The following is a 26,211-nucleotide window of genomic DNA, read 5'->3' as shown; positions in this document are numbered from 1 at the left end:
AGAGCCACTAAAGTGGTCGTGTGCTGTCGTGCGCACCACGCCAACGACCACTAAAGGGGTCATGGCAGACGCTGTCAAAGCAATTTTCTGTTGACAGGGTTTAAATTCGTTCCTCTCTTGGCTGAAAACCGCATGAAAATCCGTTCAGTAGTTTTTGAGTTTATCACAAACATACATACAAACAGACGCGGGGGACTTTGTTTTATGAGGTGTAGTGAATAATGTTTTGGAAGTAAGTATCTACATAATAATATCATACATTAAGAATATATAAAGTTTGCTTAAGTGATCCAATAGCTTACATTTTCTATCACCTAAAATTAAAGTAAGTTCCTGATTTGGAAACTAGTTTTGTGAACAAAACGGGAATAGACTGACAATTGGGAACATTCCCGCGTAAAGTCATTACAATGAGGAACTAAAATTATCAGACTTTCTAAACTATCGTTTTATCTCAATGTTTTCTAAAGAAGCGATTTCAGTCAATATCACAAAATTACCACAGCTGTCGAATACTAACACTATTAACAGACACACTCACCATTAACATACTTTATTGTCTTTGCAGTAAGGTTTACGAATGATCAATTAATTGCGTCAACTATGCTGCCCTTAGCAACTAGACAGAAAGCCAAGATTGCAACAAGCAACTACGAAACCAGTTTACTTTTCCTAAATACGGGTAGCTTTAAATTTTTATCACAAAAGTGGCGGGTAGTTACGGCTATTCCTCTATTCGTCGTTCGCTCGGCTTCAGTCTTTGAGACGATTTCGTGCGCTTCGCGACTCCCGCTTTTCCGACTTTTTGATTTTTTTTTTCCATCTTACCGGGACACCTACGTAGTGGCGTTAAACGTGCTTATACGTACAACCGCGTACATTTTGTCTCTTAGACACCCTAGTCTAAGCTTTTTAATTTTTAATCGTGTTGTTTTTATTTCAATTTTATTTTAAGTTAAGCTAGTTTTAAGTTTAGTCCGCCATCTTGTGACGCTTTCAAAATAACGATCAAAACGCGCGTCGGTCGTAAGATGGTCAGTAAGGAGCCGCCATTGCAGCCAGTGGAGGTCAAGAGCAAGAGAAGAAGACGCAGAGCTGGGAACAGAGCTGGGAAGAAACGATCTAGGAAGACTACTGTTGCCGTCGCGGCTGTTGCGACGTTGCCTTCGGAGAAATACTCTAGCCCTGTGAAGTGTGCTGTTCACGCGTTCCTGATGCGATACCAGAGCGCCCTGAGGAAGGTGCCGGCTCATCTGCCGCCGCGGGTCCACGCTGGGCCGCCTTCGAAGAGGGTTAAACGCGTTTCTTGGAGTAAGTTACCGTTTATTAACACCTTGGTCTCCGTGTTACATTGTATGGGTAGACGGTAATCTGTCTATAGAATATGACGCTGTACGCAGCGTACAACGTGAACCGGAAACCAAGGCCGAGCTATATCGTTTTTATGCAACTAATGAAGAATAAGTATTTCTTTTCTAGTGTTTCTAAGCTTTGTTTAATCCTCTCCGTGAAGCCTTATTAATCAATTTACGGCTATAATGTTCACGTGTAAGGTGTAATTAGATCGGTCTTAGTTGAGGTGGAGTATGATTTTGGCTATCACTACACTTTTTAAAACCTCGCTGTGTCTGTCTGTTGTGTATGTTCGCGATAAATTCAAAAACTACTGAACGGATTTTCACGTTGTTTTCAGATTGTAATTTAATAATTCGGTAATTCGCAACTCGTGTCGATTTAAAACACTCCCTTCGGCGGTGTTTCGCACTAGTATCCTGTCCAATCCTTACAAAAAAGCATTGTCTTGCATCAGTTACGTACATAATAACGTTATTTGCCTATAATATAACTCTGTAATAGACACCACGCCGATATTGTTCATTTAATTTAGAATCGTATGCCGCGGATCGATTTAGGTGGCGCCAGGTGAGAGGGGTAGGATGGAATTTGAGTGACACAACGCAATATTTTACAAGTAAAAAAAATAATGGTAGAATCCTATAGAGGGACAGAACATACGCAATGCGACAAAATTAAAAACACGTTTTAACATTCCTGACAACATCCAAAAACAACCTACGTAATTTGGTCGGGTTATTTGTTACCAGACTCTGACAAGGACAAACAATAACGCTTTCTCTGCTACTCCTACTGAAATATACATAAGACTATCCCGTTTTGTCAGTTCTCGCCACCACTCATGCCCAATCCATACTTACTACATTAATGAGTAAAAGCTGATGCGTAGTGACATTACGATCATTCTATTCGCTTCATAAAGCTAACAGGCCAATTCGAGTTTCAGATATTCGATCTGTTTCCAATATGACACTGACTGACGTTTTTGGTTGAAGAAATGTCACTTTTGACACTGACAGATTACCTACCTTAATACCTAACCCATCATAACCTAACGTTAGCCAAACTTCCAAGCGATCAAGGTGACTGAAGTTGGATTCAATTTCCTATCTGCCAGCGATTGTCTAACTTTTTATAACCTTCGTTTCTGGCTGTTTATTCTCATTGCTACTGGTATACGGAGACGAGTCGAGTTCTTAGCTAAAACAGTGTAATAATGATTAAGACTTCAATACCCGTCCCGTAAGTATTATCAAAAGATACATTAATTAAGGCGCGTAAAATATAAGACAATTTCGTGCTTCTAATTTGACAGGTAAACGAGATGGCGCCCATTGCATTTTGCGGTAATTCTGATTATCAAAAGTTGACAAATCAGTGACCGTAACATATGGTGCAGCGCAGTACAGCGCCATCTATTTTGGATGTTAAAATAAGGAGCATGTTTTTTTTCTTAGACTTTACCTCTCTATTACAATCTTTGCTATCATACATATAAAGTAGATATATATATAGTATGTACCTACGGCTCTGAATGCGTAGGGTTTCTGTGTCATTAGATTACTCATTAGCTCTGGAATTTCCTTCTGCAGTTAGGGCGTCCGCTAGCTGGCGCGGGTGCACGGAGCGGGCGCACGCACGCCATTGTAGGTAAAATCCGTCGCACATGGCCGCGCCTAATTAGCCTTACTCATTTGCTGGGGCCACACTAACGGGAAACGCCGTTGATTATCCCGATGATAGACGTTTTTCATACGACACTGGGATCATCGCGATAATAACGGCGTTTCGCGTCAGTGTGACCCCAGCAAATACTATTTTTCGTCAATCCGCTCACCCGCTCCGTGCAACCGCGCCAGCTAGCAGACGCCCTTAGCTTTTCGGAAATAAGGTAGGCTATGTTTGACACTAAAGCTGTATGTAATACTTCGTCGAAATAGTTTCACTTTCATTAGTTTCGTTGCGAAAAGGTATTAGTGTGCCTTCTTTGTCCTAAAAAAAAACTTATAAGGCTTTGCAAAAACAAACATTGGACTTGGTACAGTCGGATAGTCATCCGTAATCACTTCATATCAGGTTTCTTACATCAAGCTTTTATTTAACTTGCCCTGTTAGTATGTACATATGTTATGTTGGTATGTACATATTGACGACCGGTTTGGCCTAGTGGGTAGTGACCCTGCCTACGCAGCTGATGGTCCCGGGTTCAAATCCTGATAAGGGCATGTATTTGTGTGATGAGCATGGATATTTGTTCCTGAGTCATGGGTGTTTTCTATGTATTTAAGTACTTATAAATATTTATATCTTATATATATCGTTGTCTAAGTACCCTCAACACAAGCCTTATTGAGCTTACTGTGGGACTTCGTCAATTTGTGTAATAATGTCCTATAATATTTATTTATTATATTTTGTTAGCGTGGGTTAAACCTTGGAAGATAAATTTCACCCACTTCTCGATTTCTGATCGAGTTGAAAATTTGCATACATTTACATATGTAAGTCGGGTGACAATGCAATATTATGGTACCGTCGAGCTGGTCTGATGATGGAGAGACAGGAGTTGGCCATGGGATCTTTATGATAAAATAACGCGGGTTTTTAGAATTGTTTCGAAGAGTATTAGTTGCCTGTGGAAAGAAAAGTACAGTCCGCGATAAAAGCTTGTAAATTTTTGGCAAAAACTTTTTTTCATACTTTTCGTCTGCGGTGTATATTCTATACTGGTCCAGTTGAGCATTCACCTCGCTCGTGTTAGTAAGCAATTAGAATGTAAAATTTGAACGGTCGTTTTGTTGTGTCTGGCGTCTAGTGGCGGAATTGCATAAAGTGCATTTTGAACTGATTCATTCCGGTTTGAAATTGGTGTTCTTGCTGATCACGTTTTGTTTAGGTTGAGGTTATTCTGTTTCCGGGACAAAGATTTTTTTTTATTTCTGAAGAAATACACTTGCTTAGTATACTTTCGTGTTAGTCACGATGGCGCGCAGATTTGTCAAATCTAACCTTTAATAAAATGACATTGCGAGTCAAGGCACGCCTCTTCGTGAATGACACGATCTATATGTTGCCTTACGAGATTCAGATTTCTGTGACGCTTTGTTACAGTCGCCATCAGATATATTGGAGCGGCCAAAGCATTCACTAATATCTGAACATTCCTATATTGTCGAGGCGTTAGAGTGCGTGTTCGGATATTTTTGAGCACTTCGGCCGCTCTGATATATCTGATGGAGACTGTACCTTGTCACAGTAACAATACGAGATTCTTAGTGGCTTTCATATTGATTTTATTTGCACAAAGATAAGAAGTGGCTCGGAAATTAAATTCCTTGATTGTGCAACGGTGTCCCCGTCATGTGGACTGTGGAGCTGCAGCCAACACGTAGAGTCGCTTTTGACAATTTAATGTTAGGGCACACCGAGCGGACGCTACCCGTGCCTGTGTCATAGGACACACGTAGAGATTTACTTCTAAACCTAATTAATGATTTACATATTTTAATGCTCAATTCATTTTATTCCATTCTATAGTCTTTTTCAAACGGGAAGGGTAGGGTGACTTTTTTTTTTCATTCCATGCAATTGACGTTTCAGACCATTATTTTTTATCAAAATTAACTTGAATCCCAATAGGGCAAGAAATACCTAACTTCGTAGCTTAGTATATTAATATTAGACATAAATCACCAAAATATATATTATATTATAAAAATAAAAAGTTAAATTTAATCGTCGTTTCATTATGTAAAACGGAACGCAATTGCAATAGTTTGACTCTACTTATCGACCGAATCGATTCCGCTCGTGTCAAATCGTTTCAGTCACGTCCAATTGACAAGGTACGTTTACTTAAATAAGTTTTTGGCAAAAAATTAATTTTTGGTACAAGCTTTTATCGTTGACTGTACTTTTCTTTCCACAAGTAACTAATAGTCATCGAGACAATTCTAAAAACCCCAAACACAATTAGGTTACGTTGTTTTATCACAGAGTTCCTATGGCCACCTCCTATCTCCATCATCAGATCATCTCGATGGTACCATAATATTGCATTGTCACCCGACTTATATATGTATGCAAATTTTCAGCTTCATCGGAAACCGGGAAGTGGGTCAAATTTAACTTGCAAGATTTGATTACAAACAGACAACGGTCAGGTGAAAGTAAATAAAAGCTTGTAAAAATACAATTATATCACCAATAGAATAGATAATAATGGCGTTATTCGTATACGCATTACAAGCTTGAATTAGTTATGAATCGTTTGTCTTTACCTGTCATTTTGACTTATGTATTTGTAAGAAAGGGATAAAACATAATTTAACTAATTCAGGCACGTAAAGTTTTATGAATAAGGGGGTAAGGTTTTTGCAGATTTAATCGAGAATCGTATAAAATCATTTCTAATTTCTTACTACCCTTCGAATTTGAAAAATACTATAAAAAGTATGTGTAGTTTAAAGAAAAAGGTATAAAGTATTTTATTTAACTAACAAGCATGTTTAGTTTATTGGTTTAAACGCTTAAGAATGGCATTGTCGGAAATACAAAACACTACTTGTTTGAACGTACTTGTTTCTCCATCGTACCCATAACAATCCGAGCCCTTTGTGGCCGACTAACACGGGAAACGGTGCAAGATAACAATACGAAGACAATCATTTCCATTCATTTTACTATGATTGTGTGTGCGCGCGTTTCCGTGCGATTTGTGCGTCGCTAATTATCGGCCGTACAGTCATAAATATGTATATAAGTCCGTTTAGACCGCGGGCCAGGAGCATATATCGTCAGTCATCGACTCCCGGCTGATACTTTGTCAGATGATAGTTTAGATGCTACCATGAATTAAAAAATCAGTCGGCCGGTTGTATCGCGGTGGAAAGACCGTCAGTTGATGACATGAACATGTAAAACATACGCGCCTTACCACTTTATATCCTCAAAGTATGCGTAATAATGTGTAAATTGAGTAACCGTTTATTTGGAACGCCCGATAGAATGCTACATGTAAAGCTTTATATTTTTTTATTACTATCATAAAAAGGTAAAGCGCTAATTTTTTACATGTTCATGCGACCAGCTGACGTTCTTACCACCGCGATACAACCGGCGGACGATTTTTTAAAGTAAAAATAGCATCTGACAAAGTGTCAAAGGGGAGGCGATGACATTATTTTTACGTGTATCGGTGGCTGCCATTCCTCAATCCACCAACGGAGCGGCAGCTGACGTCCACGAGGGTTCATCATACATAGCCGTTAACCACTATACGAGTTTTCGCCCGGCGGCGATTGGTTCCTGGAAATCTGTTCCTGGCTCGCGGTCTACTTGTTTCTATGGATTAGGGTAAAGAAATGTATTCTTACGTATTTGTGACCTTAATGAGTGTGGGGCCGACTGGCCTCTGTTATGCCATGGTGACGATTCTCGCCTGACATTGACTTATATTGCTGGCCCAACGTCAAATGTACAAGGAATTGTCAGTGTGAGCTGTCAATTGTCATGTTTGCTTTACATTTGTTGTTTGGCACTGACAGCTTAATATATGATAGACAGATATTATGCAGGGTAGAGGTAAGGAGAATCCACCGTACACTGTCTATGACCGTAATATGATAAGATTCATATACTAGCCGTGTCTTATCCAACCTCGACATTGGCAGAATCATCAACACCTTGATGGAGCCATAACACGAAAAATTGATTGAGGTAAGGAGAATAATTTCTTATGGGAGACTAACTTATAATTTTATTACAAATAACTTCGAAATGCGTTGTTAGGGATTGCAATCCGGTCCGGCGGATCCGGTAATCCGGCCGGATCCGGCACTTTTCAGGAGCTACCGGATCCGGTAAAAATCACCGGATCCGGACCGGATCCGGTCAAATAAAAAAAACGCCTAAATACAGCACGCACTGTGCGGTTTAGATGAGGAAAAGGCGACGGATGAGAGGTATGAACTTGAACAGAGCATAAAACGAATGAAAAAGTTTAAATTTAGTTAAATAAAAATATATTTATTATGACGATGTCTGGGAACAGAAGTTGCCTTTCATGTTGGTGGCACGATACGACGATTACATAAATACTGTAATAGAAGGAAAAATTAAACGATGGAGATGTCATGGAAGGCATTTGTAATTTATGCTACAGAGAAGAAAAGAGTGTCATAATGTTGTGATAGGAGATTAAAAGTAAACAAATGAGCAGGATTAAGTCGGCGGTACTCAACCGACTAGAGCTGGGCTAGTCAATATGTGTCACACGTGTGAATGAATATAAGATTGTAAGTTTGTATTGAAAATTAATAAATAATAAAAATAAATAATCAATAAAATATAGGACATTATTACACAAATTGACCAAGTCCCACAGTAAGCTCAATAAGGCTTGTGTTGAGGGTACTTAGACAACGATATATATAATATATAAATATTTATAAATACTTAAATACATAGAAAACACCCATGACTCAGGAACAAATATCCATGCTCATCACACGAATAAATGCCCTTACCAGGATTTGAACCCGGGACCATCAGCTTCGTAGGCAGGGTCACTACCCACTAGGCCAAACCGGTCGGTCATGAATGTATGAAATGAAATGATAACATTGATAATCTTTAGTTTACTTCGATTTTATATATATATATATATATATATATATATATATATATATATGATAAAATATTGTTTATTTTCTATTCAAATTTGAGAGAGAATCTTTTGTATTTATAATTTCATCTAATCTTATGCAATTTCCTTAATGGTACATGCTACTGTACGTCTAGCCAATTCTTTATTTGATCCATGTACTTTTCTTAAGGAGTCCCTTTCCGCGATGGATTTCAATCCTACACTCTATTATTTTTCGCATGAGATCGTCGTGTCGTGTTCCATTCCCTATAATTTGACCAATATACTTTTCTGTAAATAAAAAAAAGGTATTTTTTTTTTAAATCATACAGACTACTACTTTCTTGGGCAAAAAATGAGGGAAAATTTAATATCATTTTGGTTAATAGTAAAATATCTTATTTTCTTACTAGAATGGATGTCAACGTTACAAAGAATTCAATCAATGAACAGTTACAAAAACTTGTCATTTCAAGGAGTTCCAATTCCCACCCCACATCCCATTACCGGGCTTTGGAAACTGATCAAATTTATAATTGTAAACGAAAATTTGAGCACTTGTGAATGGTTATATATAATAAATGACCGATTTCATATTTGGGTTTTTAAGTGATATTGACAAGGTCACACTTTTTACTGCTAAGGGTTATTTTATTGTTAAGAAGTTATTTATTAACTTCAAATTATAGATTTAGGAATACGTATTACGCAAAAAAACTAGAAAAATATGTCATTTAATTAATTTTGATATCCCTATACCAAACCGGATCCGGTCCGGCCGGATCCGGCCGGGTTATGGCCAAAATCCGGCCGGATCCGGCCGGATTGAAAATCAATCCGGTTTGCAATCCCTATGCGTTGTGTTTATGTAAAATTCATGGATGTACATAACATAAATCATACAATAACGCCTATTTTCTTTACTGCTGTTTAGGTAAAACCTATAAAATTGTTGACTGAGTCTTTATTCGGAGACTCGAGTCCTTTTGAGTGCGCTTAAAAAAGACTCAATAAAGGACTCGACTCGGGACTTAAAAGACCCAGAAGTTTTTTAAGCACTGAGTCTCGTAAAAACAAGTCGAGTTCTTCAATTTAGACTCAAAAGACTTGAGTTCCTACCAACACTAAGCCAAAGAGAAAATCAACTTAGTGACTTATCAGTGAGCTCAAAACAGTGGCAGAGAGAACGAATGACGGTTACCACCGACAAGAGCCAGGCTCTTAAGAATTATGATGATGATGGTCTTGTATGAGAAATTGCGCCACCAAAAGATAGTTTAGACATAACGTTGCGTTGTCGTCGCTTTTATTAGTACCCCAGCACCTCGCACTTCACTTAATACTCGAAAAACAACTCTAATACTGATTTTTAAAACACTTTAAGTTATAATAAAATTTGGTAAAATAATTGAATGAATGAAAAACATTTTAACTTATTAATTTTACATGTCTATTACCTACTGAAAACCTCATTTTCTTATGTCTCATTAGGGTTTCGCTAGACAGAAACATTAGTTTACCTCTCGTGGATTGAATACGTCAAAACGCTATAGATTCTACTTTTTAGAAATTATTCACAAAGAATGTTCTATAAACTTATTAAATATGCACAAAAGTTGATCTCAATCACCTTACCTTTTTACATAAATCAATAAATAAATAATTATTGAATGGTAGTCGTCGGGTCAATGAATATTTGTCAACATGTATTCTCTTTACCATATTTAATTAACTATGTAAATAATTAAATAATTCCTTTCCTCGTGCTGTATGTCGTGTGAAAAGGTCGTGAAAAAATTATTTATAATTAATGGATTCAATAGAATGGGATAAAATGTAAACAAAAAAATATTACCTTTGTGTAAGATAAAATACTTAAATGGGGGAATCCACTTTTTCTTGTCACTCGCGGTCCATGGTATCGGTCGCCTGCGGTGGCATCATGGTTCCATTTTTATCACTTGTCACTATGCCCGTCACTTTCGCGCGTACATACTTGTTAGAACGTGACGGGCATAGTGACAAATGATAAAGAGCCGACCATCTTAGCCCTACTACTGGGTCACTCTTAAACCGCGACTTAATGGTATTTGTAATAATGGTATACCTACTTAGCATATTAGTAGACATAGTATAATATTTATTCAAACAAACTAACTACTACCGTCATCTGGTGAACGGGACAGAGTAACTATAAAAAAGTTGATCCACCCAAATAAATCATTAAAATTTTACCTTGTAGGTTCTCCCATAAGTATGGGTTCTAAATTCTGACCACAAATTTAAACCGCCGCAAAAAATGAGTAACGCCGACAATTTCGCAACAAAAACTAACTCAGAGCAGATTGAAATTAGGGGTCAACTTAAACACATTTTACATACATAATGTCTTCAAAAGAATGAAGCATTTACAAAATAAAGCTCTAGTTTATTCCAAGCCACCCCTCAACGGTCAAAACGAAGGGCTGAAGCAATTTGCATCCATATTTGTTCCTGAACCGGTCACCTTCATAGTTGACAACGCAAAGTCATAAGTCACTCACAGTCAATATAAAGATACAGCGTTTACGGTCAAGCTAATTGTCACAATAGGGCGGAATGGCCGTACAATGTCTGTCGGTTGGAGTGTAAGGGATTAGTAGCGACACATGCCTATTGGTTTGATTTGGACGGTTAATTTTTTGCATTGTCACTATTGTCATGTTTTTTTTAACTGATAGAAATTATAAAGAATATCGTACTTCTTCTACTCCACGATTACAACTAAATGCTCCTGCTGGCCCTTTAAGCCACCTTGACAATGCGATCGTCTGTCACAGTTATCATCTGCGACAGGTTAAAAATCTGGCAAACACGCTAAAAACGCATTAAGAGATGATTGATTTGTTGCGGTAAACCGTGGCCATACCGGTATCAGAATATTCTGAATGTATTTTTTCTTTCAATGGACCTGTTTAGAAGGCCTTACCTCACCATTTCACCGCAGAGATCCTTGAAGCATACTTAAGAATACTAATGGCTGGTCCATAAGTCACAAAGTGTTGGTTAAGACTCGAGTCCTTTGAGTCCTCTGCTTTAAGACTCGACTCAGTTTTTCAGACTCTCATAATTAAGATGAAACTCTAGTTCTTTTCAACTTATTAGAGACTCGAGTCTTTTGTAGAGACTTTAGTCCTTTTCGGAGAACTTGTATTTTTTTACAAATAACTTCGAAATGCGTTGTCTTTATGTAAAATGCATGGATGTACATAACATAAATCATACAATAACGCCTATTTGCTTTACTGTTCAAGTAAAACCTATAAAATTGTTGACTGAGTCTTTATCCGGAGACTCGAGTCCTTTTGAGTTGCCCTTAAAAAGACTCAATAAAGGACTACTCGGGACTTAAAAGACTCGGTAGTTTTTAAGCTCTGAGTCTCGTAAAACAAGTAGAGTTCTTCAATTTAGACTCAAAAGACTCTAGTTGCTACCAACACTAAAGTCACCCGAAGCCACGAAACGCACGCTGAACACTGACGCAGATCGTCATACATTAGTTAAAACAAATACAAAATACAAATAATTTTATTGAAAACAGTATAAGTACAGTGTTAGCACTTAAAGACTAAGGATAAGGAAAACAATTTGTGCGTTTTGTGGCCGAGGCGTAGGTATGTGTGGTTTCTCATACCGTATATAAACAACTCAGTAAATAATCCGGATGTACTGAAGAGACTCGGCCTGTTCGTCCCGGGGTGGCGTCCCTGTCCCCCGGGCCTGAGCGCGCTGCCCGCGCGGCGCCCGGCGCGCCTGTTCGCGGGGTGCCCCGCGCGCACCCGCCGCGCCGCTAACTCACCCACGACTCGGGCGCTCTCTCTCCTTAATGTCATGTCCATTGTTGCCCCGCAGATTGACATATTCGCGGATAGTGTTGGTGGTTTTGGTAAAAAGCTATCAGAATTCCTTAGCCAATATTTGGCCTCAAAAAACTGACTTCTATTTTTAATAATTTAATTATAATGATGATGATTTCTATTTGACTAATTTAATTTATTTAATAATCCTATATTTAATATTTCTGCAAATAATGAACTGTGTTTTAGACATAGACATAGAAAATTTTTATTCAACATCACATGAAATGGTTTTAATGTATATAATGTAATTTGTATTGTATATCCTACTGTAATCTAGTTTGTAAGCGATTTGGTGTACCTGTTAGCTTATAAATGTCTAATAAATAAACAAATAAACAAATAACATACATTACATAATGTTATTTTTCTTTTTGTCACCAGGTCACGACGAGAGCGGGTCGATGAGCGGCGGCGGCGACCCGGCGGTGCTCGCCGTCGGGCCGGCGCGTCGGACGCTCACCTACACCCGGGAACAACTGTTACGGCTGCGGCACTCGCCGCTCGTCAAGAAGGGGCTCGACGTGCCGCTCGCGGGCTGCGACGCGCTCGCGCTGTGAGTACTTTAGTACTGTTGCTTACACAAGCGTCGTCGACGCGGCGGCCGCTCGCCTACACCCGCAAACAACTGTTACGGCTGCGGCACTCGTCGCTCGTCAAGAAGGGGTTAGACGTGCCGTTCGCGGGCTGCGATACGCGCTCGCGCTGTGAGTTCTGTACTACTGTTCGCTACTCACATTGTTATGGATGATCTAGGCCCACTCCAAGAGACCATCGCAACGGTCTGTATTCCGGCAGTTCTGTAACTTCGGTTATGTGCGTGGTTACACAGATTCTAGTGTGGACGATAATACTTTGTAACTTAATATGTAGGACTAGCGAACGCCACATCATTCTGTCTCAGAGTATGGGATTTTACAAATAAGTATAAGTATAATAAAACTGCAAAAGTTTCGGACGCATGAAAATGTTATTCTTAAATAAGGCACTGAAGTAAAAACTCCATAACATAAACAATACATTCCTTGTGTTGATAAAATTAGTATGAGCATGAAATCAACATTATTTTCCATTTCAGGGTGTTGAAAAAGCGATCCGACTCCCCTAACGAAGACGATCGAGGGGCCAGAGGCGATGCACCAGCCGAAAACCACAAGGTATGTATACTATGTATTCTGTTATGTTTATTTTGAGCTCTATTGTGAGCGTATGATGGACGCTGTTATCGGCATGGCTGTAGTGTGTGTACTACGCCTTACCCACACACGTGCATAGCTTAGTATATAATGGCATGTACTTGTTATTTAAGACACAATAAACGTATACTCAAGACCAGATAGCTCTCCTTTCACGCCCCTAACCTCACATGGCGATCCTGCCAGTGCGGCCTTCAAGCATATTATTTTTTTAACGCAGCGAGATTGAAAGAAATAGGTTCGCTATCATTAGCACCCTGTTACGCAGACAGCCATTTAATATATTATATTTTAACCGTGTTTGGTAGACAGTAGTAACATTAAACTATAGAAAGCAACTCCTGTGGTCACAAGTCCGTTTTCGACCCTTAGGATATCGGCCTTTTGAAGAACGTCGGGCGTCGTATTTATTTTATAAAATTTCCTTCGGTATCGGAGTTCATTCCACATCTGGACTGTTTCCAGTTGTGACAAGCTATTCATGAATATTGTTTACTTAATGCTTTTATCTAATATCTCAATGATTCCAGGGCGTGTACGGCCGCGAACGCGAGCGGGAGCGTCGTTCCGCCGACCCTCGCGAGCGCGTCCGCAAGGAGAGTGAGCCGAGCAGCGGCATAGTCCTGTCTCCCCAACGGCGATCCTTCACTAGTGGTTGTGGAGCGCCTGCCGCTGCAGCACCTCCGCCGCATGTCGCTAGGACACGACCGGAGTCACCGCTGTGCCCTGCACCCGCTCAAGCCAAGCCTGAACCAGGTATAGTGTCATAGTGCTGTTAGAACGGAGTAATGGCAGCGGCATAGTCCTGTCTCCCCAAAGGCGATCCTTCACTAGTGGTTGTGGAGCGCCTGCCGCTGCAGCACCTCCGCCGCATGTCGCTAGGACACGACCGGAGTCACCGCTGTGCCCTGCACCCGCTCAAGCCAAGCCTGAACCAGGTATAGTGTCATAGTGCTGTTAGAACGGAGTAGTGGCAGCGGCATAGTCCTGTCTCCCAAACGGCGATCCTTCACTAGTGGTTGTGGAGCGCCTGCCGCTGCAGCACCTCCGCCGCATGTCGCTAGGACACGACCGGAGTCACCGCTGTGCCCTGCGCCCGCTCAAGCCAAGCCTGAACCAGGTATAGTGTCATAGTACTGTTAAAACGGAGAAGAAATATAGTGCTGTTTGTCCAACGATACTTACGAGTGGTTGTGGAGCCCCCGCCGTTGCCCGGCCTCCGCACATCGCTAGGACACGATCCGAATCGCCCGCACAAGCCAAGTAATAACCAGGTATAGTGACAGAGCATCGTGATGTCTCCCCAGCAATCCTTTGCGAGTTGCTGTGGAGCCCCCGCCGCCAAACGACGCTAGGACACGACCCGAGTCGCCGCTGTGTCTCGCGCCCGCTCAAGCCAAGACAACTAGGTGGTCTCAGAGCATAGTTCGGTGTCCCCAAAGTGCCTTCATAAGTAGCTGTGGACTATCCGCCATCCGCCGCCTCTGCATGTGGCCTGACCTACCTGACCATACTCTCTAAACAGATAAGTAGGAATTCCAGTCAAGATAAGAAGATGTAAAATATTTTCATTTTTACTAAGAATTATACAAACATGGCCTTTTCAATTCTTCGTAACGAATTATTATTGCGAATGAACTGTAAATTTCGTATTATTATTATTTAAAAGGCCTATATAAACGTAATCTCGGCAAATACAGGTGATGCATGCTACAAGCTTCGGCATAGCGTTGTATAGTATTGCCAACATTTTTCCACATTGACCACGGTTCTTATCGCAGTCAGACAGAGGTGTAAAATATCTTAATAACTTACTTGTTTATACCTTTAACACCTGTTTTCTGGATACTGAAAATATTAACGCCATATTTTTTTACAGCGGGTCGTCGTATCGGCTCAGGCCGGATCATGGTGCGGGACGTACCGCACTCGGGCTGGGAGGAGGGCGAATACCGGCCCAGTGAGCCTTACCGGCCTCGCGAACACCGACCCAACGGCGATAGGTACGAGTAAGTACCAGTAGGGAGGCTAGGGAGCATTTTAGACGTCAGTCGGGCTGGGTGGATCACCGGCCCAGCGAGCCCTACCGGCCTCGCGAACACTGGCCCAATGGCGACAGGTACGAGTAAGTACCAGTAGGCAGGCTAGTTAGCATGTTAGACGTGACTCGGGCTGGGTGGAGGGCGAGTACCGGCCCAGCGAGCCCTACCGGCCTCGCGAACACTGGCCCAATGGCGACAGGTACGAGTAAGTACCAGTAGGCAGGCTAGTTAGCATGTTAGACGTGACTCGGGCTGGGTGGAGGGCGAGTACCGGCCCAGCGAGCCCTACCGGCCTCGCGAACACTGGCCCAATGGCGACAGGTTCGAGTAAGCACGGCCTCTCCTCAGAGCATAGAATACTATTATATTCATATAGGCCCATAAGCCAACGGCGATAGGTACGAGTAAGTACCGGTAGGGGGATTAGGGACGTTCAAGAATCATGGCGCGGGACGTACCACATTCGAGTTGGTCGGGAGCATAGAGTTTGTTTAATATTGTATTTTATAAACCTTTTAATATGAATTATTAATTTACTATTTTATTTTACAGAGCAGCTCTACAAAATAATCCACAACAAATTACAACAGTTATTCGATATTTTTATGTTGCAGGTTCGAGCGACGTTCGTTTACCCGTGACTCCTACTCCTCTGACATTAAGAGGGAAAGGGACGACCGATTCAACAACGAAAAACAGAGAGAGAGGTAAGATGTTCAACATTTGTTGATTTATATGACCGAAGTTTCATTGCTGTTAAAAAAGTGGCTGTGACAGAATCGGACAGACAGACGGACATGACGAATCTATAAGGGTTCCGTTTTTTGCCATTTGGCTACGGAACCCTAAAAAAAATCTTGTGTGCCTTCGATTTCTACTACTTATGCAGATTGTTTCACAGGGAAGACAACCGCAGATCAGGTGGTCGCTATTCTCAACGACGTTTTGAGAAAGAAGATGAACCAGAGTGGTGAGTACACTTTTTAGTCAAAAATTATATCAGAAATCAGAAATGTTTATTTGCTTAGATACAGTACTGTGTATCTTGCCTGCATGCATACGTGCAAATCAAATCAGTCTTAAATCGAATAATAAAAATGAATAACATAACAATGTAGCTTAGTATAAATTAAAAATTAATATATCCATTTTGTATAGCTCAAAATATATGGTATAGTTAAGTAACACTACATTCAGTTCTAACCTAGAGGTACAAAAATCAGATTCAGAACCTAAAACTGAACTAACTGCGGTCGAGGTACGCCTTTACGCTATAGTAGCGTTGGTAGAAGCTAGCTCGTTTTCTTCTTAAGCTCGAAGCTGAAGCCCTCGCAGCCCACGCGACGCATAAAAGAATTACCCTCGAGCAACTTTATGTCCTCTGGGAGTACATTATAGACCACTAGACAAATGTTAGCGACATTTCTTCTGTATATGTCTTTATTGCATCGAGGATGGTACAAGAGATTCATGATAGCCGGCCTTGTCTGTCAATTGAGAGTTTCACCTCGCGTTTTAAAATATGTGGCTGAGTCATGGGTATTTTCTATGTAAGTATTTAAGTATTTATAAATATTTATATATTATATATATCGTTGTGTAAGTACCTTCAACACAAGTCTCATTGAGCTTACTGTGGGACTTAGTCAATTTGTGTAATAATGTCCTATAATATTTATTTATTTATGTGGAATGTGATTGAACAAAAACGCATATTTCCTTTAAGTACAAACAGGGCAAAGGCAAAATTTGTAGTTTCTTAAAAACTTCCACTGAGTTTCCCCATAGTATTAGTCCATAACTGATCACAGATGATACGTAACCGTGGTACGCTGTTAGTGCCGCTTCGACCGATACCGTATCTCCGAGCCTTTTTAACGCGATGATAAAACGGCCAAGATTGTCACAAACAATGCAGTAGCAGTTTATACTGTTTATTTTTTTTAAGTTTGGTGGTGGTTGTAGTACATTGGAATGCCTAAATTGAAGAATAGATTTAATCCAACCTAGCTTTAATCAATGGGGCGACACTCCTCCTTTCGGGTATTCTCGGCTGCGTTCAGCTCAGCATTGCTCCGAGCAATTATTAGGATTGGCACAACTTGACGTCCCTTTGCGTGCACAACCACAGATAAGATGCCTTCAATTTTGACAACCCTAAATAGCCGAAAATGATAGTGCCATACATTAGAAAGAGACAGCATGATTTGGCCCTGAATCGCTGTCCCACTTCGGTTTTGCAGGAAGTGCATTTCTGTACGGTAGTATTATTATTCTGTCCAAAAGCCAGAAGAAAAAAAACTGTCCTTATTTTTAACACGCTTTTATTAGGTCGACCTGTATGTAACTATGTAATGGAATCTAAGGTAACTAATTTAACCATCTTCCAAGGATCGCAGCGTCATGAAAATTGGCAGCTGTATGTAGTTCGGGTGCGTCATGAAACGTATACGCACTTTTGGTATAATTTTACTTTACAAACGTTCATAACGTATAATAACGTTAAGTATAATGTACGAATTGTCTATTTTCAAAAAGTATAAGCTCATAATGATATATACATAAAATATATCATTGTTTCGCCTAACGAGCATAAGAAATAATTCCGTTTAAATCATCTACATTTAGTACACATATCAAAATGTCGAATTACATTTTAAATAATATTTGAATACAAAGCAGCAGAGCGTGTAGATACTGTCACGGAAGAGTATTGTTTGACAGAGTATAGATAGGTGCGACGACGAGCGAAGCGAGGAGGAGCGTGTTAGGTGAACTGCGAGCTAATTGAACTGACTTATTTTTTTTATTGATTTTCAAATAAAACTCTTTGTGTTAATATTTTAGTTTCTACTCATAACCCTACAGATTTTTTGATTATTATTGGTAATATTTGTTATATGTATATTATTAAATTATATTAATTCAACATTATATTACATGAATTTTATACTGAAAGGGTGTTATTGATTATGAAATTATATTTTTCATTGTTATTCGTTATAATCATTATTCTTAGTGAATGTAATACTTTTAAATATTATACTATTAAAGTTTATATGTTCTATGGTATATACCATAAGTACGTATACGTTTCATTACTTACCCATGTAGTTCTGATGACAATGCAATAATATGGTACTGTCTAACTGATCTGATGATGGAGCCGGAAGATATGAAATGGCACTTCATGATGGAACATCGTATCATAGCTGTTTGGATTTGTTACAAAAGTCTTGTAATGAACTTTGACCACGATTAGGTTTCAAGGTCTGACGATGAAGCCGGAAGATAGGCACTGGCATTCCATGATGGAATATCGTATCATAGGGTAAGTAATGAAACGTATACGTACTTATGGTATATTCCATAGAACATATAAACTCTAATAGTATAATATTTCAAAGTATAACATTCACTAAGAATAACGATTATAACGAATAACAACGAAAATTATAATTTCATAATCAATAACATCCTGTAAGTATAGTATACTTTTATGATAAAATGATAAAATTCATGTAATATAATGTTGAATTAATATACACTGTAACTTTAATAGTATTTTATGCAACAGTTGTATAAGAAGGGTCAAAAAAGGCGAGTGGCGTGAGTTACAATGTGAGCCGGAGCCGAAGGCGTAGGCGAACATTGTAAAGGAATACGCCACGAGAATTTTTTGACCTACTTATACAACGTTGCATACAATATTTTTCCTACGAGTCAACAAAAATAAATCTTAATTTAGGTAAACAAATTACAGCAAAAGTATATAGCCAAGACGCGCGAGCATACACCTTGTTACGCGCCCGGCCCGCCCCGGGCCGCGGCCGGCCGGTTGGCGACACCTCCTCGTAACTCATGAGGCCCTGGTACTTGCTACTTGCTAAATTAATTTTTTGGACAGTTTTTTCTCAATTTTGGCCACCGTAGCCTACGGAGACTAACAAGCAACGCTAAGCGATCTTCGTAGTCTATGGGTGTTGCTATATTACGGGTGTCACATGTGTGTTTCTGACTTATGAAGTAATTATTTTTACTATGCAACCAAATGAATATTTTGTAAGTTGGCATCAATGCACTTAGTTTAAAACTGTATTCGTTTTGGTTTTGTTAGGTTGGTAGCCATTAATCGCAGTAACATTATAGCTTATAAAAGCACAAGAGCTTTTATGAGGAATAGACAATATAGACTTTTCTTGAAACCTTTTATGTATGTTCTTATATTCGTTTTAATGAATGCATAAATGACAGATAACAGTAGAGGAGTAGGAAAAAATATATAACAACGATTACCAATAATAAGCTAAAAAAGTAACATACTCATAAACGCCTTACAATTCTCCAAAAAAAAGTCAGTTCAATTAGCTCGCAGTTCACCTAACACGCTCCTCCTCGCTTCGCTCGTCGTCGCACCTATCTATACTCCTGTCAAACAATACTCTTCCGTGACATTATCTACACGCTCTGCTGCTTTATATTCGAATATTATTTAAAATGTTATTCGACATTTTGATATGTATACTAATTGTAGATTATTTCAAACGGAATTATTTCTTAAGCTCGTTAGGCGAAACAATGATATATTTTATGTATGTTATATCATTATGAGCTTATACTTTCTGAAAATAGATATTTTGTACATTATACTTAACGTTATTATACGTTATGAACGTTTGTAAAGTAAAATTATACCAAAAGTGCGTATACATTTCATGACGCACCCGTATCAATAGTAGTGCACTTGTGAAAAAGGTCCCTTAATGGATTTTGATGTGCATTTATTAAACCGTGTTTTTCTAGTGTTTTTTAAACTATTAATTTATTGATATTAAAAAAAGGCTAGGTTGCATCTATCGTATCTCAAAGTCATTGCAGTTTGCTTGTATGAAAAGTTTGACAGTCCTTGTAATGGGAACCTTTACCTTTACAGCGCCATCTGTTTTGGATGTGACTAAGGGGCACGATTTTTTCTTAGACTACCTCTGTACTACAATTATTTCTCTTTGATTTGGGGCTAGGTCGATCTGCGCAACATTGTCCTCATATATTTATTTAATAATTAATAGAATCAGGCGTTACTTTGTGGAAATCCGTGCTAATTAAAGCAAGAAATATTACTTTGCTAATTCGCGAGAAAATAACGTGCTAGTCAATCAGTGCTAACCCGTTATACTTGCGTTTATTTATTTATTTTATTTTATTATGTGTGCAGGTTTAGTGGAGGGCCGACATCTCAACATGACACTATCGAACTCCGCGGTTTCGACGAGCCTACTAAAAAGAACGGTTCGACGAGCGGGAAAGAGACTGAGGTATATAAATATTCTACTTTATTATTTTTCCGTATAAAATAATTCAGCAAGCATCACTACTTTGTTTTACTGAAAACGTCGAATTTAATAACGCGACATCACAACTGTCACAACTGACGATGATGTACGGAATGCATTGCCGCTCGAAAATAAATCAAAAATTAATTACGCTCTGGTAGACTATCTTTCATATTTTTTTTAAACTTCTTATGAAACTTCCAACAAGGTTGCTTTAAACGTTTAACGCTACAATCGGTAACATAAAGTAGCAAGAGTTTGTGATGAGTAAATTCGTCGATTAGCTCAGCCGGTTCCATGGTGTAATGGTTAGCACTCTGGACTTGGAATCCAGCGATACGAGTTAAAATCACGGTGGAACCTGACTTTTTGTATTTTTTAAATATATGTATCATTAAATCTATTGTTCAAGTTGTTGTTCTATTTTAATTTAATTTTAGCACCTCACAATCTCTCTACTCAGATTTAAGGTTGACTGGTAGAGAATGCCTCGGGGCATTAAGTCCACCTTTTACTGTGTTTTTTTTTTTTATTCTGTGCAATAAAGATTAAATAAATAAATACAACAGTGAAAGTCTCGTATATACGCTTGTTTATAATAAATTTGTGCACTGCATTAAATGTTTTCCTACCTTTCGGCCGCGTATGTAACAGAGTTTTGTAACCAGGTACAAAATAAGAAAATTTATTCTTTCTCATAACCAGTTAAAAACCAGTAAAACTATTTAGAGACTTGCAAATATTTTAAATAGTTACCATAAAATAATTTCTGTTCTTGTTTTGTATTTCGCTAAGTTACCTAAAAAGACCTTTAATTTTTATTTTGTAATAAAACTTTTCACCCTTTCAATATGTTATATGGTTTAATGGACAATTTAAATTACTGTAGAGATAAGTTATTGACATTTTATTATTTTATGCTCATCCGGTTATGTCTGTGTTTGTGATCTATGTATGTACTAACAATAGTCTTGTAAGTTATGTTCTGTAATACTAACACTTTTATGGGTTTTTTTTTGCCTGAAATAAAGGATTTAATAATTAATAATAATAATAATAATAGTCAACCAGGAGGCGGGGATGACCGCCCTGGCCCGCAGGATTTTATAAGGATTGAGCGAGGAATATTCCAGGGTGATAGTCTGAGTCCCCTGTGGTTCTGCCTAGCTCTGAATCCCCTCAGCACTCTGCTGAAGGATTCGGGACTAGGTTGCCGGCTTCGGAGAGAGGGTGAAGTCATTTCTCACCTTCTGTATATGGATGACCTCAAATTATTTGCACCAAATAGCCAAGACTTGTTGGAGCTACTGAAAACCACCGAAGTCTTCAGTAGTGCCATCAACATGGAGTTTGGTGTCGATAAATGTGCGGTTATGCATGTACAGCGGGGGAAGGTTGTAAATTCAATAAATTTACAACTTTCTGAGACAATGTCTTTCAGATCTATCTCTGAATCAGAAACCTACAAATACCTTGGTATGACACAGTCGTTGGGTATTGAGGACGAGGATATTAGACAGTCGGTGAAGGAGCGCTTTTTCAGTCGGCTCACAAAAGTCCTTAACAGTCTTTTGTCAGGAGGCAACAAAGTGCGCGCCTTTAACGCCTGGGTAATGCCCCTACTCACATACTCCTTTGGCATACTAAGATGGACTCAGACCGAGCTGGACGCCTTGGATCGGAGGGTCCGACTACTGCTAACCACACACCGTATGCTACACCCACGCTCGTCAGTTATGAGATTGTACATCCCACGGAAATGTGGAGGTCGCGGCTTCCTAAACGCCAAAGATCTCCATAACCGCGAGGTGTGCAATCTCAGGAATTATTTCCTTAACAACGAGTGTGGGATGCATCGTGATGTGGTGGCAGTAGACAGGAACCTCACGCCTCTCCTTGGCAAACGAGAACTGGCGCAAACCTGTGGTACTAAGTACTGCGGATCGCAAGGCGGCATGGGAGAGTAAGGTGCTACACGGGCGGTTCTACAAGGCCCTCACGGGACCCGACGTGGACCTGCTCGCGTCGGTGAACTGGTTACGATTCGGGGACCTCTTCGGAGAAACCGAAGGTTTTGCCTGTGCAATTGCGGACGAAGTGATGATGACGAACAACTATCGGAAATATATCCTGAAGGACGGTACGGTCGACATTTGTCGGGCATGCCGCCGTCCCGGAGAGTCACTCAGGCATATCATTTCCGGTTGTTCTCATCTTGCTAACGGCGAGTACTTGCACAGACATAATCTCGTAGCCAGGATTATTCACCAGCAACTTGCTCTTCTATACGGCCTTGTGGACCGCGAAGTACCGTACTACAAGTACACACCTGCGCCAGTTCTCGAAAATGGTCGTGCCACGCTCTATTGGGATCGATCTATTATTACTGACAGGACTATTGTAGCCAATAAGCCTGACATCGTGATAATAGATCGATCGCAACGCCGGGCCGTGCTCGTCGACATCACCATCCCCCATGATGAGAATCTCGTGAAAGCCGAGAAGGACAAGTCCAGTAAGTACCTAGACTTGGCTCACGAGATAACCGCCATGTGGGATGTTGATTCGACGATCATTGTCCCGATAGTCGTGTCAGCGAACGGTCTCATAGCGAAGAGTCTCGACCAACACCTAGAGAGACTCTCGCTAGGTGGCTGGATCAAGGGTCAGATGCAGAAGGCAGTAATTTTGGACACGGCGCGTATAGTACGTCGGTTCCTCTCTCTGCGGCCCTGACCACCGGCAGCTTGGGCCCTGCCCCGCTGCTGGCGGCACCCTAGGTTAGGTTTTTTATAATGTGTTTATATCTTTTGTATTGTTTTGTAAGTGTTTTTATATTTTACTTTTATATCCATATTATAAAAATCCTAGCCTGAGAAAAGAAATGAATAAAGGAAATAATAATAATATAGAAAATTGAACTAATAACTTGTAAAGTTTGCAAATAATTAATGTAACTACGTTGAATATGTAGAGTTAATGAACCCAATTCGCTCGCTTTGTCTACAGAAATGGAACAACAACAGCGGTGCCAGATCACCCGGCACCGAGCGAAGCGAGCGTAACGAGCGTAACGAGCGAAACGAGCGAAGCGAGCGCCCCGAGCGAGGCGAGCGCCTCGAGCGGTGGCGGAGCGAATCCACGTCTGAACCTGCACCGATTGAAGACTCCAATGACACTAGCAATGTGAGTTCAAATTTGTTTTAAAATAATACAAATCTACTAACTATTCACTATTTTATACAAAATAACATAAAATAGTACATTACGATACAAGTGCGAAAAATAGGAAATTCGAAACGAGTGGCGATAAATTAAAACACGACCGAAGGGAGTGTTTTAAATCGACACGAGTTGCGAATTACCTATTCGTACATGTATCGTACAACGTTTTACAGTACATATGGCCCTTTAAATGTTCGACACAGTAACGTAACATGCTACTTCTCGCACTAGTGCTATAAAGTAGCCCCATATGTACTGTAAAAGATTTTCCCGACCAGCGTTTAACTTTTAGAACGCTTCATGTCATAAACACAAACATCACTCAAGCCAAGCGCCAAGCTTCCGGGCGCAAGCGAGCTAATTTAAACCTTACTTGAAAGTGTGAAGGTTCCTTTGACAGCGTACGCCATGACACCTATAGGTGTCCTTGGCGCTGTGGGCACGACTAGTATCGACGCCTTTAGTACTTTTTGATATTTAACAAATTTAACAAATATCAGTGAAAGAATAAGGATCAAAGTCAAATGGCGTTCTAAACGTTTTAATAATGTGTCCAAAGATGGCAGTAAATTTACTGTGGCTACAAAGTTGTCTTTGACAATCCACCTCTATTTCTAATTCTCTTTGGCTCTGGATCGCTCTTTGAACCATGTTTGTATAGTTTTAAAGCGTTCAAATTGACCAAAAAGGCACTTAACTTCTTAATACTGATCTTGTTTCTAACCTGATATTTATCTCCAGGATAAGGATTCGGGGGTAGAGTCGAAGGCCGAGGAGCCGGCGGGCTCGCAGCCCGACTTCAACCTCGACGAGTTCCTCAAGCTGGACTCCATACCCGACGTGCTCACGGTATGTAACTCGCCTTTCCACCTAAACGTGACTGTCGGCTGTGACCTTAACAAACTGCAAAAATATTGTTTTTACTGTAAAAATGTTTTTTTTAGCCTATTTTTTGTACACTGCTGGGTCAAGGCCTCTCCTCGCTTCTTCCATTCAAGCCTATCTATAACACGCCTGCAAAAGAATTGCGGAATGTGCGAAACATTTTTCATCATTGTATGAAAGAGATCGCCTTTCTGCCTCTATATTTTTTTTATTTGTGTTCTTTCAGAACGGCGGCGGTGAGAGCGAAGGCGGCAGTAGATTCAGCCGCTGGTTCCGTCGCGAAAGTCCCACAAACGACTCACGCCATTACGAGAGGCTATTGAACAACATGGTCGACGGTATGTTCTGTCATTTATATTTTTTCCTACTCCTCTACTGTTATCTGTCATTTATGCATTCATTAGCACGAATATAAGAACATACATAAAAGGTTTCAAGAAAAGTCTATATTGTCTATTCCTCATAAAAGCTCTTGTGCTTTTAATCGCTATAACGTTACTGCGATTAATGGCTACCAACCTAACAAAACCAAAACGAATACAGTTTTAAACTAAGTGCATTGCTGCCAACTTACAAAATATTCATTTGGTTGCATAGTAAAAATAATTACTTCATAAGTCAGAAACACGCATGTGACACCCGTAATATAGCAACACCCATAGAATACGAAGACCGCTTAGCGTTGCTTGTTAGTCTCCATAGCAAAGAGCAAGTACCAGGGTCTCATGAGTTACGAGAAGGTGTCGCCGACCGACCGGGCCGGGGCGGGCCGGGCGCGTAACAAGGTATACTCGCGCGTCTTAGCTATATACTTTTGCTTTGTTTACCTAAATTAAGATTTATTTTTGTTGACTCGTAGGAAAAGTATTGTATGCAACGTTGTATAAGTGGGTCAAAAAATGCTCGTGGCATATTCCTTTACAATGTTCGACACACGATTAAAACGTTTAGAACGTCATTTGACTTTGATCCTTATTGTTTCACTGATGTGTGTTCAATTTGTTAAATATCAAAAAGTGGCGCCATCTAACAGATCAAAAGCCAAAGACGTTTCGAGCGATGGCGCCACTATAACCTTTAGCCGATGCCCGGTAACAATCCACCTCTATTTCAAATTCTCTTTGGTCTTATAAACAATTTTGATCGTCGTATTCGATTTTATTTAGTTTATTTTGTTCCCAGACCTGGATAACCCGGCGCGTCCACCAGCCAGCGAGCCGAGTCACATGTTCGCACCGATCTCCCCCGCCGCGCCGCCCTCGCTACTGGACCTGCTGCGCCGGGCCAACGCCAACTCGGACCCGAGGCCCGGTATGTATCCGCTCCGTGCAGGACCGTGGCGCCGCCCTCGCTACTGGACCTGCTGCGCCGGGCCAACGCCAACTCGGACCCGAGGCCCGGTATGTATCCGCTCCGTGCAGGACCGTGGCGCCGCCCTCGCTACTGGACCTGCTGCGCCGGGCCAACGCCAACTCGGACCCGAGGCCCGGTATGTATCCGCTCCGTGCAGGACCGTGGCGCCGCCCTCGCTACTGGACCTGCTGCGCCGGGCCAACGCCAACTCGGACCCGAGGCCCGGTATGTATCCGCTCCGTGCAGGACCGTGGCGCCGCCCTCGCTACTGGACCTGAT

General features: G+C 40.4%; 1 protein-coding gene across 1 annotated transcript in view; it reads left to right on the top strand.

The window, feature by feature from the left end:
• The first annotated feature begins 323 nt into the window (after nt 1-323).
• The window catches only part of LOC133529301 (eukaryotic translation initiation factor 4E transporter-like), a 64,087-nt gene continuing 38,199 nt past the window's right edge, over nt 324-26,211 (top strand). Inside the window, exons 1-12 of the mRNA XM_061866998.1 lie at nt 324-1,311; nt 12,283-12,454; nt 12,977-13,055; nt 13,625-13,850; nt 14,974-15,097; nt 15,751-15,843; nt 16,038-16,106; nt 20,352-20,451; nt 23,479-23,655; nt 24,436-24,543; nt 24,806-24,917; nt 25,762-25,890. Of these exons, the coding sequence (XP_061722982.1) occupies nt 1,032-1,311; nt 12,283-12,454; nt 12,977-13,055; nt 13,625-13,850; nt 14,974-15,097; nt 15,751-15,843; nt 16,038-16,106; nt 20,352-20,451; nt 23,479-23,655; nt 24,436-24,543; nt 24,806-24,917; nt 25,762-25,890 (1,669 nt within the window). The 5' untranslated portion in view covers nt 324-1,031. The remainder of the gene's footprint in view (nt 1,312-12,282; nt 12,455-12,976; nt 13,056-13,624; nt 13,851-14,973; nt 15,098-15,750; nt 15,844-16,037; nt 16,107-20,351; nt 20,452-23,478; nt 23,656-24,435; nt 24,544-24,805; nt 24,918-25,761; nt 25,891-26,211) is intronic.

The sequence above is a fragment of the Cydia pomonella genome, chromosome 20 (assembly GCF_033807575.1).
Source record: "Cydia pomonella isolate Wapato2018A chromosome 20, ilCydPomo1, whole genome shotgun sequence".
In the NCBI taxonomy this organism is placed as follows: Eukaryota; Metazoa; Arthropoda; class Insecta; order Lepidoptera; family Tortricidae; genus Cydia; species Cydia pomonella.
This window is presented reverse-complemented; position numbering and strand designations above follow the sequence as displayed.